Below are 19699 nucleotides of genomic sequence, written 5' to 3'. Positions count from 1 at the left end.
TTTCCACTACAATTTCATTTTAAGTTAGTTGAAGTTGACATATTGATTTGTTTATTTGTATGAAATTTTCATTGGTTTCTTTTTGTTAGAATTAACGTTGATTGATGGATTGTGACAATTGTGTGATGCATGTTATGGCTTGTCCCCTTCATATGCTTAATTAACGTATATAAATGCTTAAGCGTGTGTCTCTCACTAATCTGAATGATTTATAAACGAGTTACTATCACACAAAGTGCACCACTGAAAATACAGGATAAATTTTTTTACGTTATGTCATGGCATACTTTATTTTTATATTATTTTTGAAATAGAGTTTAGTGTGAGGGAATGTTCTGCAAAATAAGGTTCTTAATTTGACTCTTCATGAACTAACTTCCTCTGCAAATTAACAATGTTTTTCTTTTAAGCCATACCGTTCAAATTTCGATTTAGATAACAGAAATGAGGAGGCTTCTCTTTTGCACTCGCAGAAAAAAGTTAAGACTTATTTTCGCATTTATAATTAGTTAGTATTATAGTGCATGTATGAATTTGCAATAGTGTAACACAATCTTAGTGAGTCACCGTATTTTTGAAAAGCTTCATTTCGAAATTACGGTGTCATTGAGGATTTTGTCACATCGTGATTCCATACATGCCACTATTTGACAACCTGCATTATCTAGTTAAATAATTTACATCATTACTTCTTCACATTAGACAAGATGAATTAATCACAAAAATGTTGTATCGTGTATATTGAGGGGAATGACAAATTGAACCCCTTTGTATTTTTCTTATGACATGACCTCTAATGCCTCTCTTGTCTGTCCAAGTATGTTGAACACTGTTGCTGCTATGTGAGAGGGTGTAAGACCAGCCATACACAATTGGTCAGCAGGTGATCCATGGTCAATATATCGGTCAGGAAGAACCACCGGCCTCCACTGCATAGTTGTTATATAAATCAAAACATGAATTTCGAATTGGCAACCAGGAAGTATATTAAGTTTAGAATGAAAAAGGACTTGTTTGCTTTCTTACCTTCAAATTTCCATCTAAGAGGCCATCAAGGGCCATGAACTGAGCAACATGAGAACCAAATCCTCCAATTGATCCTTCTTCTACGGTGATCAGAACCTCGTGTGATTTGGCCAGACTGCGAATCAAGGATCGATCCAATGGCTTGCAGAAACGTGCATCAGCAACGGTTAAGCGCAAGCCATGTTGTTCAACTAAGGAAGCCGCGGCCAAACAGTTCTGAACGGCTGATCCGTAGCCCAATAGGGCTACTCTTTCCCCTTCAATTAGTATCCTACCTTTCCCAATCTGTTAAAATATCATAACACAAATGTCAAGCCATTTGTAATAGGAACAGTTAAATATATTTTTAGTCAGTAAAAAATTATGACTTTTAATGTTTAGTCCCTACATAAATTTGATTCAGCTTTAGTCCCTATTTTTATAAAACTAAAAAATGAGGGTTTTTCATCCCTGTACTTGGTATTTATAGGCTTAAATATGTCATTATTCAATAATAACAATTTTTTTTACAAAGTGCACGGACTTGATCCAAACAAAAAAAGTGCAAGGACCAATGCCAAAATATGGTGAAAGTGCAGGGACTAATGACATATTTAAGCCGTATTTACAAAAGCAAATTAAAGACGAAAATTGAACATAATTTATGTAGGGTTAAACTTGAAAATTTGTGAATTTTATAGGGGCTAAAAACATATTTAATCATTGGTAATGTTATGCCTAAAATTCTACAGGAGAATATGTATGTATGGAGAAATAATTCTAATTTTACCTCAAGAGGAATGCCTTTGTACTCGGTTGGAAGTTCAACACCAATGCCATTTCCCCTCGGGTATCGGAAACAACTTGGTCGATCGTCAATGGCCGCTGCAGTGGCAACCATGTGGCAAAGCTCTGCTTCATCAGAAGGAGCCATCACCACCATGTTGGGTAGGCATGCCATAAAAGTGACGTCAAAAGAACCAGAGTGTGTAGGACCGTCTGATCCAACTAACCCAGCTCTGTCCATTGCAAATCTTACAGGAAGCTTCTGCAAATCCACATCATGTACCACCTGTGATATGGACATGGAATTCATATTTCATACTTTGAGCACTAGTTTCAATTTTCAAAGTTAATATTTGTGCTATGATTTCGATTTTCAAAGTTAATGGTATAGTGATAATACACTTATCATGTCCTGAACAGTAAAAGTCTACTCATACCGCATAATTTTTTCAAATGTTGGGAGAGAAGTTCTTATTTTAATTGTTTAAATTAAGGAAGCAATAAAATGTTCCAAAAAATGAATTGCGACTGTAATACTGTATGATCATCTGTCTTGTTATTCTTTAGAATTTTTTAAAATCTCAAATTTATTACAAAATATAGACTTAGCCCTCAAACACCCTCCACCCAAGCATACCTCAAAAGTCTAGGTATCATACTGTATAAATTGTTCATATGATGGGAGAGAAGCTATTCTACCTGGTCATAGGCCCTTTGCAAGAATGAGGAGTAAATTGCACAGAAAGGCTTAAGGCCTTCACAAGCTAGACCTGCAGCAAATGTAACGGCATGCTGTTCTGCTATCCCCACGTCAAAGCATCTTGTTGGGAATCGGCGATGGAAGATATTCATCCCAGTTCCACCTCCCATCGCAGCATGGATTGCAATAATGTCTTTGTCAGCTTTGGCTTCTGCAATCAAAGCCTCTGCAAAGTATGTTGTGTAAGACTGTGTTTTAGCTGCTACTTTGAATTGCTTTCCAGTTGGTGGATCAAACTTAGCAACTCCTGAAAAATCAAACCAACTCACATATCTGTGAGGAATGTAGCAAGTCAAAGCATATATGCTGCTAAGCAGATAGATCTTAATTTGAGATTATTCAATATGCTTCGAGTGATGGATAGTAATTGTTCAAAATATATAAGGTCCATTACCATGATACTTGTCAGCGGCTTTCTCTGCGTATGGATATCCGCGGCCTTTTTCGGTGATAACATGGATCAATACAGGACCGGTACTATTAGTAGTTTTGACTTCTTTGAGAATGGCAACTAGATCATCTATGTTGTGACCATCAACAGGACCGATATAGTAGAGCCCAAGCTCTTCAAAAAGAGTTGATCCAGTACCACTGATCATACCACGAGCATACTCATCAACTTTCGCGGCCAATTCATGCATGGGACCTCCAATTCGTTTTGTTACTCCCTATAAAAATATCATTTTGTCAAGAAGAAGTTTCAAATGGCTGCTCTCGAGATAACTCATCAAGTGTATTACTACTCACCTTTGCAACCTCTCTCAATTCTCTAAGAGGTTTGTTTGATTGTAACCTACTGAGTGCACTACTCAAAGCTCCTACAGGTGGTATAGGTCCATCAAGAGTAGCAGTTGGTAAAGAAACTTGTTTGTTGTCATTCAAAATAACAATCATATCAGAATCAAGATATCCAGCATTGTTCATTGCTTCGTAAGCTTGACCCGCTGTCATAGCACCATCACCAATAACAGCAACTACATCATTCTTTCTTCCCTTCAAATCTCTCCCAACAGCCATTCCTATTGGTTCAATACAATTGCCAAAGTTAAATCCAAATCAAAATATCAAATGATTGAGCTCTTAAATATCATATGTTGCTTGAAAAATCATTGTCTTAAACTATGCATTGACTCAAACTCTGGACACGAAACTGACACTGACACGTTGACAAGGATGTAAATTTGAAAAAGTAGAAGTAACTAAATAACTAAATGTAATACATATATAGGTGTGGTGTCAATGTTCACGTCTTCAAACTGAAGTTTTAAGAGACAGATAGTAGAGAGAAGAATTACCAAGTCCAGCTGAAATAGTAGTTGAACTATGACCAGTGCCAAAAGAATCATATTCACTCTCAGAACGTTTTGTAAATCCAGACAATCCATTAGTCTGTCTCATGGTATGCATCTTATCCCTTCTACCAGTAAGTATTTTATGAGGGTATGACTGCAAAAACATAAGATTTCAAATCACAAACAGAATTTAAACCTCAACAAACATAGACAACATAACAACACCAACTAACCTGGTGACCAACATCCCACAAAATCTTATCCTGAGGTGTATTAAAAACATAGTGAAGAGCAATAGTTAGTTCAACAACACCTAAACTTGAACCTAAATGTCCCCCAGTTCTTGAAACACTGAAAATAACATCAGAACGTAGTTCATCCGCAAGCTGTTTCAGCTCCTGAATCAATCATTAAAAACCAATGACATTCAAAAAATAAAGTCGATGAATCTAGTCCAAATCCAGATACATAAATATATGAGTGAAGTACCTTACCTTGGTGGAGAGATTTTTCATGTGGATTGGGTAGTTAATAGTGTCAAGTAGTGGAGTAGGAGGTCTTTGAGAATAATATTCTCCCATCTCAGAAAGTGAAGCATGAACAACACCAAACTTTTTCTTGAGTTTGTTGTGTTGTTGAGAGTGAGAGAAGAAATGAAGACCCCATTGAGAGTGAGAAGAAGAAGAAGAAGGAAGAGGAAGTGTTCTTCTGGGATCACAAGGTGTGACAAAAGAAGGACATGCTAATGAACAGAGATCCATAATAACAAACTGAAAATGGAGGAAGAAGTGTGCAATGCAATGTATGTAACAACAACTTTTGTTTGTGTTGGTTAATATAAAATTATTATTTATATAGTATGGTTATTATTATAATAATATTATTGGTTAAGAAGGAGACGTGGGTGATTGTGAACGAAGTGGAGAAATTAAATTATGGGTTGGGATTCGTACAGCATTAGCTAGCAGTAGGAGCATAAAATGGAGGTTGCCACTCTTCATCAATTTAATTGGCCCACGTCATCAGATATCTCAACTGGATAGATTTTTAGATAGATAATAAAATTAAGAGGCATTGGTTAAAGTCTTTAAATGGTAATTTTTCATAAAAATATATGTAATCAATGCATCGAAAATCAAAATTTTTAACTTTTTTATAAAATAATTTCTTCTTTTAATACTCTCAATTTTCACTTTAGAACTTACTTGCTAGTATCTAACTTCTAGCAACTATATATATTTATTATATTTTTCTTATTTAGTGCATAAATAAATAAATTCACTTGATATGTTATTTTTTAAACAGGGTATTAATGAACTAAATATGCTGTTAACTTTTTATCTTTCTTTAGTTGAGAGTTGCAAATCCTAAACCAGTGGATTATCATGTTAAACACGCGTACTGTCCTTTTACACTATTTTCTTCTATCATAAAATGTGCATCATGCTTTTGTTAGGTTCTCATACTATTTTTAGATGAAAACTACATTACTCATCAACAAAAAATAATAATAAAGTTAATCCTCTTAATTTGACATTAATTAAGATCATTTATTTGTATGGTTAAATAAGACTTTGTCATATTTTAATAAGATTCTCGATACTAATTTCTACGGTACACTCAACAAAATTGAGTGCACCGGTACACCTACATATTAAATTAATAGTTTAATGAGTTATTTTAAAAAAAAAAATATTTTCTATCAGTTATAATTATAATAATTATATTTTATTTCTCAAAAGTGTCCGTAAATCAAAATTCATTTTTTTTTTATTTTTATTACTCATAATATAGTGAAAATTGATTATTTTTTCAATAAAATTTTAAAAAAATTGTATGATTCTTATAAAGAATGAAATGATGTTTTTTTATGAAATAATATTTTCTAAAATATAAAAGTCAACAAATATCTCTTTATTACATAAAAATAATCATTAACTTATTAATTTATGAAATAGATATATCGGTACATCTTAATTTAAGGATGTACCGTAAAAACTCCCTATTAATTATGGCTCCTATTAGCATGGACCCATTACATTACGGGCTCACACGAACTAATGGATTTTGTTGATTTTTTTTCTACAAATCAGTTAACGTGTGTACGCTTCACTTTGGTTGTTAGCATCTCTTAAACGAAAGATAATTATGTATTTTTTTTAGTGATGTTATGTAAACATTCGATATTTTATATTTTGTTATTTTGTCAAAAAAAATATATGTCTTTTGTTATCAAAACTCACGGAAAGGAGATCATAATTTTCATCATTAAAAAAAAATAATAATAAAATAAAAATCATATCGCAATACAAATACTATCTGCAAAATATTTTAACATTTTATAATTACTTATTTAATGACACATCGTAAAAAACTTATGATGTAAACTCTTGTGCTATAAGCTCTAATGTTATATGCATATGTATTGTGCTATAAGCTCGAATGCTATAAGCAATTAAGCATATGTAGATTTTTATCCAAACAAGACTTTGTTCGATGTGGCTTTGACAAACAATGACTACATTTATGAATGAGCCCTTTGAATCAATAAAATCCTTAACACAAAAAATAAATGTTATTAAATCATCATTTATGATTAACCACTTTGCCAAACAATGACAATTCACGACAAGAAAAACTTCAACACTAATGTGTAACGATGAGAAAACTTCTCAAGATATAGAAGCAAAAGATAGGACATAATGAATTCATAATCCTTGGATGTAAGTTTTTCCTGAAAATTATTAACATCAATCCAAATCAAATGAAGGTTTGAGATACAATTAGATTTAAGGAAAAAATGTCCTTCGCCAATTGCGCACATGTGTAATAAGCAACAACCCACTCGTTAGATTTGATATAATATCCACGCATCCACCAAACTTAATCACATTGCCAATTGCCATTCAATGGAAGAAAAATACTGGAAAGTGCAACATATCCCACAATGACCAAGTGTACAATTCGGACTAAAAGTAGTAAATTGCAAGTAAAATAAAATGATTTGTGTTTTGTAAAGGTTACTTGAATTATAAATTTGCATTAGAATCAATTATAAAATTAAAAACTACAAATAGTAGCCCCATGTAGAATGCTTTTAGATCTCAAAATTGACTTCTAAAAAAAAAATGCAAACATAATTTTGGAGTTAGAATTGCAGTTGGCACTTGAATGTCACATGTAAGGCATCTAGAGTTAGAATTGCTTATGTTCCAATTTCGTTAACCGACCTCCCTGTAAGCGAAAACAGCACTTATGAATAGCTAACAAAACAAGTTTACAACTACAGAAAAGAACCACTACTCAGAAAACAGACGAGACGGCCTACTAGGGCAGTATCTACTTAAATGGCAACACCAAGTCAAACTATTATTATCTACTGGAATTGTTTTCGATATACTAAAATAAACATAACAGATTTTGCATCGATGCATCAGTGTCTTTCAAAAGGTCGGAGTTTATCTCCAGTAGGTCATTGGAAAGACCAATTTGAGCACCACGGAACCTCGCATGCTTGGTAGAAAATCAGCGTGGACTGCATAAAGATAAAGAAAAAATCAATCACTGATTATCTTATTTCAATTCAATATGAAGTTGAAAATACAAATCCCTCAATGTAAAGAGATCATGGTGAAACATGCAACTTGTGCTCAATATAATAATACGAATTCAATCGTCGACTTCATTATAAAATATAAAGTCACTTGTGCAGAAAATATACCGAGTTAATCTAACAACAAAACTGACTCAGGATGGTGTTTAGTAATATACTAATAGTAGAATTATTTAGCTTAACGATTAAAACAGAAAATAAATAACATTCTCAATTTTAAATTTTAAAAAAATAAATTGGTTCTTGAAAGTTGATACTCAACTAAACCAGGCAGGGCCACATCCACCGATAAAATTTAAATGGGGCTAAAATCAAAATGAGCTTGAAGTCAAATTAAAGACTTATGATACATTTTACTTTTTGTTCTTACAAGAGCATAATTGAGACTTCTGATACATTATTACCAAATAGATTCCAGAATTCTAACTGCTTCAAAGTCCTTAACAGAAAGTTATGGATCATGTTTGAAATGACAGCATTCTGGAACAATAACAGTACAATAAGGATCTGAAAATTCATACCTGTATGACCGTGAACGAGACCTTGAAGGACTGCGATCATCACCCCTGGGGCTTGGAGATCTGCTAGGCACCAGATCCTTCTCATCAATTGGACTTCGGCCATTCTCCTTGGCACGGGAGGACCTTCTCTCGTCCTTGACACAAGGGGACCTTCTGTCGTCCTTGGTACGAGGAGACCTTCCATTGTCCTTGGCATGAGGGGACCTTCCGTCGTCCTTGGCACGAGGGGACCTTCCATCATCCTTGGCGCGAGGAGACCTTCCGCCATCCTTGGCACGAGGGGAACTTCTGTCATCCTTGGCACGAGGGGACCTGTCATCCTTCCCATCACCGGGAGAGACAGACCTAGAATAAGATCTTGATCGCTTTGGGGAATAATCATCCCTACCCCTGCCATCCCTATATCAACATGTCAGCTAGATATCTTAGTCATACAATCAAGTAGTGAAAATCAACACATGTATATAGGAGAACACCGACCACAAGCATCTCAAAAATCAATCAATATCTGAATATATGCAACTACGACAAACTACACAGGTAAGGTCATGAGTTCATTTGTTGTTTAAAGAAAAACTACCTACAAAGATAATTGACACAAAATCAATCAAACCTTCATTTTTTTTAGTTTCTTATAAGAACTAATACTTGCTTCCTCTTTAGAGTCTAATTAGCCAAAATGTGACCTTTACCTGTACCTTCCAAAAGTTTCTGGACAAATACATGACACTTTGATCCAAACAGACAGTTATGAATGATGTACTGCAACAACAGCATCTGGTAACTTCATAGCTCTCTTTGTCCCAACTTTTTAAAATGACAACTATCTTTCTTGCACAACATATCTCTACCCGTAAATACTTTGGCTTCCATTCTTTGAGCATGATTTTCTTTGGCCAACTATAAGCTTTATATTCTTTCTAAACTGGATGGTATATGCAAAACAATATATCAAACTAAATAAAATCTTCTTCACAGAAAAATGGTATAAGGGAATAAAAAAAAGTAATTATTTGAACCATTCTTCTGCAACAAGCCAAAATCCAAAGTGGGTAAAGTCCGGACAACTGGCAGAATAAGGCAAGTTTGGAATCGATATTTCTTATGAAGGGACTTTGATAGATACGTAAGCAAGTACCAGATCACTTTAAGCCTCTTTACTTGTTAAACTTTATTAATCAATCTTTAAACTCTTCCACTCACATTATTATCTGCATAAAGAAGACCATAAGCAGATATCATTCAATTCACTTAAACACATTATAGGAGTCCTGTCAAGGTCATAGGATTGGAAGGCACTCTGATTGTAAGAACTAAACCAGCTAATTATACTCTTGCCGAGCAAGGACACAGTACATCTATCACAAATGTGATGGGAATAAAAACTTAACAGAGCAATTCTTTTACCAGCTGTAGCTCTGCTGAGCAACTTTGATCACAATGATTTCCAACCAAATAGCAAACATCCTTTACTACCATGGATTCTAAAGTCTAAACATGTCATACTACAGCTAAAATAAAATCACTTCCAGCTTATGAAATACAACTATTGTCTAAAATTCAATTCGAAATAATATTTCAGTACCTAAATACAAGTATACAACCAAATGCAACCGGTTGCACCACCATAATAATTGTAAATTAGGCTTTAGTTCAAGCAAGATGATATGATGCTCAGCAAAATATTAAAATATAGTAATATGATTGAGGAAAAATAAACCATTAGTAATGTGTAAAACTCAAACCTTGAATCATCCCTGGCTGGTGATGGAGACTTAGAGTAGGCTGCAAACAATGCAGATATAATAACATAAATAAAAGGATTGGCTTCTCAAAGAATGCATAGACCAATTTAAAAAATTGTTAGTGTTTAAATATGATTTTGAAGCCAAGGCAAATAGGTATACTAACATCGATAACGGCTGCGTCGTGGAGATCTTGATCGAGCTCTCCTTCTACTACCACCACCTCCACTTCGACCACTTTTAATAAATAAATAAATAAAAAGATCAATACGCATGAAACGATTTCATAATTGTAAAATGTAAAAATAACTAGCACATCAAATCAAACTGTAAGCACACCTTCCATGAGAAGTAGTAACACGCATTTCTTGAGGGGTTTTCCTATTTTCCTCAGCAAATACAATTCTTATTTCACGTCCACCAATTATAGTGTGATTAAGTTGTTGCTTAGCCTCTGCTGCATCTTCACCATGTCGGTATTTCACAAATCCAAAGCCACGAGGCTCACTACAAAACCAATTCAACAAAAATTCAACGGTGAAATCAAACCAATCACAAATTTAAAAACAATATATTATTAACATACAAGTAAAAAAATAAGTCTATGGTCAAAATACTCCTAGAGACTTGGGTATTATATGGTGCCAAGTCCCACATTGAATAGTATGGTATGGTTGGCGATGTATTTAAGTGGCTTGATTCTACTCAAAATAGCTAGCTTTCCATAGGTTCCTCAAACCAGTTCAACACTCCACCAAGCATCCCAATTCCATGCGGACTTTCTTTTGTTTTGAAACTCGATATCCAACCAAATGACAAACTAATCCAAGGGACCAATCCCACTGTCTCCTAACAAACCCAATTGAAACCAGAGTATGGACCGGCCCAACACAAGAAATGTTAACACGTGGAGGAATTGAACTTGACACCTTGATAGGAGCACACTCCGAAAGTCAAAGGCTAACCTCGAGCAGTTTTAATCCATGTGAGACTTAGACACCCCATATTACACAAGTTCCTATGAAATACACACAATTTCACAGTGTATGTTTGGTTCCACTTCTAAAGTGGCCAAAATTGATTCTAGAGGTGTAGAATTGATTCTGACATGTTTGGTTGTTTTCAAGTAAAATTGATTGTGCCTGCAAGCTTGTTCTACTTGAAGATAGGATTTGTAACACATGTTTGGTTGTTTTCAAGTAAAATTGATTTTGCCTCCAAACTTATTCTACTTGAAGCTAGGATTTGTAACTTTTGATTCTAAAATTGATTTTTATACACAAGCTTATAGTTCAACTCAACTTTTATACAATGCATTCAAGCACAAATCAATTGACCTTGAAATCACTTTTAATCAGAAACAATTTACTCAATCAATTCTAATCACAGCAAAATCAAATATACATAGTAATATCTTATTGAAAGGGGTTGAATTGTTACTATAAAAAAAAGTTAGAAGAGAAGAGACGATACCCAGTGTAATAGTTTCTCGGAAGGTAAACATCCTTGACAGGACCATAGCGTTCAAATGGACCCCTAAGATCTTCAGGTCTTGCATCAAGAGGGAGATTACGAACGAGTAATCCAGAAGGAAGAGGAGAACGACGGTCTCTGCGAGACCTGTTGTCAGGATAGCGATCATCTTCGTAACGCTTGCGACCGCGAGGTGGTGGAGTTCTGCTACGCCGGCGAGGGCTGTAGCTTCTGCTACGGCTTCGATATCGACCCATTCTGAGAAATTAAAGAGAAGAGAGTTCTAGAGGAACAACAAAAACCCTAATACCCCGATAGTAAAATTCAGATAGGATTGCGAATTATTGAGAGAGGACAAAAATATATAGGAATGAATTGAAGAATTAAATACATTCTTTTACAATTTTATTTTTTTTAAGTAAAATACATTCTTTTACAATAAGATGATATGAATAAATTATACTACCTCCGTAAGGGGAAAAGTTACGGTGCATAAACACTTCACAACCATTGGATTTACATAAGAAAAGGCAGTATAAAAACAATTTCAAACAAAAAAAAAAATCATAAACCAACACTCTTTCTCTCTAAGTCTGAAACTTAGAGAGATGTTCTGCAAAAGAGTTTCTTCTCCGACCTCCTCTTCAAGCGCCAGGGCGGTGCCTGCCATCCCAACAAGGCGGCGGCGCCGCGCCGGAGATAGCAAAAACCTCCGTTTTCAAAAAAAAAAAAAAAATCAAGAATCCGACATCCATTTTCTTTTTAAACTCAAATCCACCTTCAAAATTTTCGAAAAGCAAACACATATGCCTAGATTTAGCTTCAAAGATTCGAAGAAAAAAAAAAGGACACGAAAGAGAAGAATTCGAAATTGATAGAAAAGAAAAGAAGAATTCGAAATTTGTAGTGTGTTATGATTCTGATGATTGTTTGCTAGAAAAGTGTTTGATGGATTTGTAGTGAAAGCTCAAAAAATGAATTGCTGAAACCATTCCCACAGCAAAAATTTCTGGAAACCATTCCCACGGCAAAATGGTTTCGGAGTACAACACACAGAAACCATTTCCACAACAAAATGGTTTTGGAGTACAACTCACATAAACCATTTCTTTCCTCCTCCTCCAATTGTGTCAGTCCAAAACTGAATGATGTCAATGGCTCTAGGTCCTTGGTTTTTTTCACCTGCTGAAACCATTAAGTACATCTAATGGTTTTGGAGTACAACTCACATAAACCATTTCCACAGCAAAATGGTTTTAGAATAATTTTATACAAAACATACTATAAAAAGGACATTTGTGACTGTCATTGAACCAAATCATTATTAACAATTTTATGCTACTTTTTTAAATTTTAAAAGTTTTGGGTCAAAGTTATTTTTTTTTTTTAAATATGGACCGGGTTGCAAATTTTAAAAATTTAAACGGACAAATTCAAATTTTAAAAAAATTTAGAGGTTAATTTTCAATCTTTGAAAATTTACAGGAGTCAACTTGTAATTTTGGAAATTTATACGAGCAATTTAAAAATTATGAAGAACAACTTGAATTTTTTTAAAAAGAAAATATAAAAACCAATTTGACATTCATAATTTTTATTTCTTAGGTTTCATAATTTTTATTTCTTAGGTTTACTAAAAAAAATAGAATTCCTAATAAAAATAGTTTCCAAGTATCGTTTGAAATTTTCTAAACTTAACTTAAACAAAATATTTTATAAATTTTCATCTTTTTAAAAATTTGAATCATTTTGTACCAATTTTTTTTTTTGAATCATTCAAACAATAAAAATTGCATAGAATTTTAAACTCTCTTAGACCACTTCAAAATTTTCATTCATCCCAACCCTCTAAATGATTCAATATTTAAATTCATAACCATAGTGTAAGACTCGTTAGTATCACATGTGATTCATGCATGAGACCCAAAAATTATTTTTCAATTGTCTCAGCGTGTTTGGTTTGGCGGCAGAGTTAATTGATTCTGGTATAATTGAGTTTGAGAGAATTGATTATGGTTAAAAGTGAGTTTGATGTGAATTGATTTATGTTTGGATACACTCACTTAAAAGTGATTCTTATGAGTTGATGTTGTTTGAATAATTTTAATCAAAATTGATTTTGAATGTACAATGACCAAATTATCCTTTTAATTGTTTTTGAAACTAAATATCATATTTTCTTTTCAGATAATTATTTCTACTTTTCTAAAATCATAAGTACATTTTTATTGGTTCATAAATTCCTTTTAAAATGATTTTTTTAACGGAAATTCCTTTTAAAATAATATTCATTAATAAGAGTTATTTGTAATATTTTGTTATCAAACCAATTGAATTATTATTTGCTTCCACTTCTACATAGTTCGAGCTTTTCTAGTTTTAGAATTAAAAGCAAAAAAATAAAATAAAAATGTAAAAGGAAAATGACTCTACATGAATTACAATGGGCCCATTCATCTCTCATCTCTAACCTGAAGATTAGATAACAGTACCAGACAGCAATAAAAAAAATGTTTAATTACTTTTTTTTATCGTCTAACTATTTAATTGGTATCAGATTGATCCTCTAACTAAAAATTGATTTATTTCGGTCCTTTAAGTTTCTCACCGTTACTACATTTAGTTATTTCTTTATGTCAATTTTATTCAAATAAACGTTAGGATTTGTGTTAGACATAAAAAACGCAGGACAATGAAGGGAAAAGCTGGAAATAATAATGTTACTTCTGCAGAATTGATTTTGGTGGACAGAAAAGCTACATATTGTAGCTTCGCATAAAATCGATTGTAAAAGGAACAATCACGTTTTTAACATGGGTACCAAACACCTTCCAAATACAATAAAACCACGTTTAGAGGTGTAAACGTACGTCCATGGATGCCAACCGCAGAACCAAAGAGGGACTTAGTGGCAGTGTGCTCATTGATCTTGTTCAGATAGTTGTGTTTGTTCTTTGATTACCACATCACAAAGGAACTATCTTCAAGCTCTTCGTGAGATTTCACACAACTACTCAAATACTTCCTCAAGGTCCACAAACCTTCAATCGTTGACTCTCATTCGGTATAACTCACTCCTAGAAATCATATTTTATACGCCAATCTCATTCATAATCAACCGTATCATATTAATAATTATATTAAAAAAAAAGATCATATTTTTGGGTATAATAAGAAGGTGTCGTTCGTGGATGTGTTCATTTCGGGTTTTAGCAAGGGTGGGACGGGTGGAGGTGTAGTCTATTTCAGTGAGAAGAGGAGTTAGTGGAGGATTGTACGTATTTTTTGGGCAAACATTTTTTTTACATGATATTTATGAATACTGGTGCGTATTCAGTTAAGGTCAAGGATGTCTTCCATTCTATAGAAAATGATGTAGGAGTAACAGTGGTTCTAGTGCATTTTGTTGATGATATTGTTTTGGAACAAAATAGTTCATTTGAATGTTTGGTTGTTTGCTTAGAGATTTTAATAGGTTACTGATGCAGGTTAATGTGTTAAACATGGCATTTTGAACGTTGATTTACAGTTATGTGTTTTGGACTTAACACAATACACTTATTAGTTAGGTCTATATTTTAGGTGTAACGTCCATTCTATTACAATGCAGTTCATATGTAAAAAAATTACTCTTATTAATTTGCTATTTTATGAGTTACTCGGTGTTGCCAATCCTAGTCCTCTTTTTGCTATTCCTTGCAACAAAGCAATCTAATACTACAATCTGATAAAATAATAGTAACTGAAAAATGTCCTCCTACTGCAATTTTCAGCTTGGTCTCCAACAGCACCATCAACTAGTGGCTGTGATTTGGTAACTCTTTAATTCATATCGATGAATTGAGGCATGCCTGAATTTCTTCCAATGTTTTTCCTTTGGTTTCTGGGACTAACTTTGCTACGAAAAGAATAGTTAAAAGGGAACATCCAGCATATAAAAACAATGTACCTGCTCAAAAATATAGAAGATATATGTTACCAAGATGAAGAACTTAAGTTTACTAACTAATTGTGGTAGTGTATTGTGCTTACCAGGAGAACTCCAGCTCATAAGAAAGTTGAAAGTATATGAAACAACCCAAGCTCCTAGCCAATTTATCAAAACTACCAAACTCCCAGCAGTTCCCTTTACATGTATAGGAAAGATCTGCAATATGAAAACTAGTATTAATTAAAGCATTTCTTACATCAACACTGCATCTACCTTTTTATTCGGTTTTTATATCGAGTCTAATTCATTTTTATAAAATCGACATATATCGTAAGAATGTCACTATTTGTATCTTTTCAATGCGTGACTTGGATTTTCTCAATACCTTCCATGAGCACAATTGTTCATAAGAGTTGCACTACAAAAGCCACAAAACCAAATGACACATACCTCAGACATTATTACCCAAGGAACCGGTCCCATTCCAATTGAAAATGCTGCTACATATATCTGACACAATTTGATACAATTTCAGGTCAAATATGCTTAAAGAATGTATGTGATTAACTAACATTTCATTAACTCAAATTCCTTAATCACATTTTCAAATTAGACTCACCAGAATGCCGGCAACAGCTAATATTGGTACCAACTCAAGCAGCAAGTTCTGATCCTGATCCATGGAATTATACACAAAGTTTCAAAATTGACGAATTGAGAGATACACGTCATAATCTATATAGAAAATATGATTAGTAAAACTTGCCTTGAGAAAGAAAGCAATTCCAGTCATAAAGCAACCTAAAAATGTTCCACTTGCTGAAGCCTACATGCATATAGACACTTCTATTAGGCATTTCCCCTTATCAACGGTATTATCAAAAATTTTAGATACTTGATAATAGAATTACCGTTATAAGTGGTCTTCTTCCAGATTTATCCATCAAAATGGCTCCCAAAATAGTGAATGGAACCTGTCATTCATTTTAATATATGCTGTTATAAAAGTACAGTTATATTATCAATAAATAAATGTATGAGAAATTCATATAGGGATAGAAAACTACCTGCATACAAGCATAGGCTATGGTACCAATTTTTCCCGAAGAAAGTCCTGCAAGTCATGTTGTAGCGCGATATATAAATAAATAAATAAATATAAACAAAGAGAGCTACTTTGATTTTTCAAAATCAAAATGTATTTTTTCAAACTTACCAGCTGCTACGAATGTCTCTGATGTATAAAATCCAATACCATTAATTCCAACAGATTGTTGACATACCATTAATCCAACACCAATCTGATATCATTTCAACCAGTTAGATACTTTCTGAATATCTAAATGTAGCTTTGATTGAATTTTTGGTAGAAAATTAAGTATGTTACTTACAACTACAGAACGCGCATGTTTGTTCTGGAACAAATCCAAAAGCTTAACTTTAGGAAGGTTTTGAAGAGTTTCAATATAATCCTAATCACATAAAAAAATACTCAAATCAGCTTATCAAACAAGTCAAATTGATTATGAAACATTTTAAAGATTTTGAATTGAATCAATTAAGGGTGCATAGAGAGTACAAGAATTTCATCAGCTTCATTAGAAATATCAACATTCTTCCCCCGAAGTCGCCTTAAAGCCACTTGAAATTCTTTTTCGCGACCAACCTTAGCCTGAAAAAAAAAAGTTTATTAATCTGCATTGTTATCTTCCTCTTATGCTGTATGTTACAGTTTTGTGCTTTAGATGTTTACCAGCCATCTTGGAGATTCAGGGATAAAGCACAAACCAATCAGCAAGGAAAGACAAGGAAGAAGACCTTTCAAAATTCAAACAAAGTCCAACAGTTAGAACTTTTACTCCATAATTAGCTACACTTAATGCAATGCAATAATTAAAAGCTATATTATAGTAACTTACCTGCTAGAGCTAGTTTTCTCCAACTTAAAACACTTCCTAGTAAGAATGAGACTGATGCTCCAATAACAATCATAAGCTGCGGAACAATAATAATCAAGGTCAATATTATTCTCAATGAAATCTTAACTTATAGTAAACACGTTTGACTTTAACCGTAATTACTTCTAAAGTCATACGTTTGATTGATTGTGATTTGCTAACAATGTAAAACCTTTTGCACAGATGGTGTATCAAACTTAAACTCTAGTTAATATCACCCTACCTGATTTGTTGTTGCAAGTCCACCTCGAAGATTTTTTGGGGCTATTTCAGCTATATATACAGGGACCTGTTACATTTTTTTGCTATGTATTGTTAAAATTTGAAATATTATCATCAAGAAGAAGCAACATGAGGCCTCATCTTAAACTTTCTAAGAGTTTATAATTACCACATATGAAATAACTCCAATTCCATATCCTGTGAAAAATCTTCCTATATCAAGTGAGTAAGGATCCTGCATTAAAAAGAATAACACAAGTGAGTAATGTAATAATTCTTTTGCATTTTGTAAAATTCTTTTTTTCTTCGGTAAATATTGTGTAGAAGATATACACACCTTTGAAAAGAAGACAGCCAGCCATCCTGTTATGCAGAATCCTGTTGACAATCTCATTGCCTGTGAATTTTAAGGCTTGTTAATAATGAATGGTCCTATAATTGTAAAGTGCATATATTCGAAGGAAATTGACATTTTCATTACCCCTTTTCGACCAATGAAATCTGTAATCCGACCACTTGTTATAGCTCCAAGCATTGCACCAATTGTTACTAAAGAACCAAACATGGAAAACTGCCACAAGACATTATTATTAGTTGGTGCAAATTCCCCTCCTCATTGACATTTTCATTTGGAATACTAACCTCAGAGATAGATAGATTAAGATCTGCCCTGATAGCTGCTTGAGTGGGTGATGAATATCCCACCTGCCAAAATAATAGCTTTCAGCTAAAAATGCACCATATTATAATTTTAAGAAAATTCAAAAGAAACTTACACAAGTTCCAAATGAAAAAGAACCGCAAACAGCAACAAATGTGCTGAGCAGAACCATTCCAATGGATCCATTTTCAGCCCTTTTATTAGATTCAATATCATGATAGTCAACAGTAGCATCCTTTCCATGTTGAATGAAGGGCTCTTGTAAATCTCTATGTGTATTTTCATGTCCACTCTCAACATCCTTGTGCTGCTCAATTGTCATTTGTTTTTTCACTGGCAATATATACACTATATAGCCTTAAATATGAGCAACACAAGAAGTTGAGAGCAATGTAATAGTGGACATGCAAAAACATGATGTGTGTAGGATGGTATTTATAGTAGCACAGTTGCATTGTTGCTAGAAGATATTTCCATTGTTTTTAATTTTATTAACTCATTGGAAATTGAGGGAAAGGCATTGCATATGATACCAAAAAAATTGTTATGTGTTACAGAATTGCATGTGGGATTGAAGCTGTCATTTACAATTTGATAAGGCGATTGTTAAGGGAGGAAATGGATTAGAAGATCAAAGTTGTTGGTATTTAGTTAGCAAATTGCATGTGATGAGTCCATGATTGCACTTGTTTATTCATTTGAGCTTACGTGGTACTTACATGGATATGTGTCGGTTGAAATAAAATAATAAATCTGAATGTAATGTTTGTCATGGTAGGCAGTTCTAGCTGTACTTGGTACTATCTTAGTATATGATATATCCATCCTCTTAAGCTCAATGATTGGGGAATGCATGAAATCTCGCTTCATTGCAATTCCTTTGAACTCAAGAATTTTTAGCGAACAAGTGGTACATGCTAAATTATATATCCATTAGAAAAAACTGTAAATTATTTGCTATTTATGCATAAATGTGGTGCCTATATCTCGGTTTGGAGAGATTGTATATCACATCTCATTATGGAAAGTAACTTCAAATTTTTTATTGACATGATTGCATGAAAAGTGAACTATTCAGTGGTGATTCCCGCTTTGGTTAGAGTTGGATTGCCGAGTCCAAGTTCATCGCACTTGGTGAAAGATAAAGATAAGTGTCGATTAACTTATTGTTATATAGTGGCGGAGCCACAAAAAATAGTTTGGGTGAGCCATTAAAATTTTGACTAAAAAACTCGAGTATTTTTAAAAAATAAATTACATAGTTTACTATGGCAATAAATTACGAATCTTTTTTTAAACCCAAAAAAATTAGAAGGTTGGTAAGCCTCCGGTACCCAACCAAGTGTAGATACGACAAAAATCACATATATCACTTTTAGAACCCCTGAAAACTCAAACCAATGAAAATTTGTTTAAAAACTTGTAATATAGACCTACGATTTTAATTTGTTAATTTTCTAGGTGGACCACTACATCAAGTGGGAATTTAGATATGTCGAACACTAAAACCGCAACAAAATTGTTTAAAATCTCGCAAAATAAACCTACAGTTGTTAATTTTTCCGGGTGGGACACCATGAAGGGCTCCACCTCTGTTGTTACAGTCTCTCTTTGAGTTTTTTTAGTCGTTATGTTGTGGAGTCTCTTCCGAGTAAACGCTATAATTTCTTTTTGAAAATTAATTTTAGTAGTTGTAAAACCAAAGACACTATCGTTCCCATAAGCATAACCT

General features: G+C 33.4%; 3 protein-coding genes across 3 annotated transcripts; all 3 read right to left on the bottom strand.

The window, feature by feature from the left end:
• Positions 1-663: 663 nt before the first annotated feature.
• Positions 664-4729, bottom strand: LOC11405342 (probable 1-deoxy-D-xylulose-5-phosphate synthase, chloroplastic). The gene is made up of 9 exons (NM_001422018.1): positions 4338-4729; positions 4077-4241; positions 3847-3997; positions 3299-3570; positions 2946-3219; positions 2491-2798; positions 1796-2077; positions 1027-1311; positions 664-929 (listed from the first exon to the last, which is right to left on the bottom strand). The coding sequence occupies exons 1-9, from the start codon at positions 4602-4604 to the stop codon at positions 780-782; spliced, it is 2154 nt and encodes a 717-aa protein (NP_001408947.1). The 5' UTR covers positions 4605-4729; the 3' UTR covers positions 664-779.
• A 2243-nt stretch (positions 4730-6972) lies between these two features.
• Positions 6973-11539, bottom strand: LOC11411739 (serine/arginine-rich SC35-like splicing factor SCL28). The gene is made up of 6 exons (XM_003609517.4): positions 11196-11539; positions 10062-10229; positions 9889-9959; positions 9723-9762; positions 7978-8376; positions 6973-7378 (listed from the first exon to the last, which is right to left on the bottom strand). The coding sequence occupies exons 1-6, from the start codon at positions 11450-11452 to the stop codon at positions 7369-7371; spliced, it is 945 nt and encodes a 314-aa protein (XP_003609565.1). The 5' UTR covers positions 11453-11539; the 3' UTR covers positions 6973-7368.
• Positions 11540-14805: 3266 nt separating this feature from the next.
• LOC11408464 (sugar transporter ERD6-like 16) lies at positions 14806-18571 on the bottom strand. Its single transcript, XM_003609515.4, has 18 exons — positions 18083-18571; positions 17949-18011; positions 17788-17877; positions 17644-17703; positions 17476-17541; positions 17308-17373; positions 17046-17121; positions 16880-16944; positions 16706-16798; positions 16518-16598; positions 16343-16427; positions 16194-16240; positions 16038-16100; positions 15893-15952; positions 15746-15799; positions 15577-15636; positions 15228-15342; positions 14806-15144 (listed from the first exon to the last, which is right to left on the bottom strand). The coding sequence occupies exons 1-18, from the start codon at positions 18287-18289 to the stop codon at positions 15023-15025; spliced, it is 1473 nt and encodes a 490-aa protein (XP_003609563.1). The 5' UTR covers positions 18290-18571; the 3' UTR covers positions 14806-15022.
• Between the last annotated feature and the right edge of the window lie 1128 nt (positions 18572-19699).

This window comes from Medicago truncatula, chromosome 4 (genome assembly GCF_003473485.1).
Source record: "Medicago truncatula cultivar Jemalong A17 chromosome 4, MtrunA17r5.0-ANR, whole genome shotgun sequence".
NCBI classification, from domain to species: domain Eukaryota; kingdom Viridiplantae; phylum Streptophyta; class Magnoliopsida; order Fabales; family Fabaceae; genus Medicago; species Medicago truncatula.
This window is presented reverse-complemented; position numbering and strand designations above follow the sequence as displayed.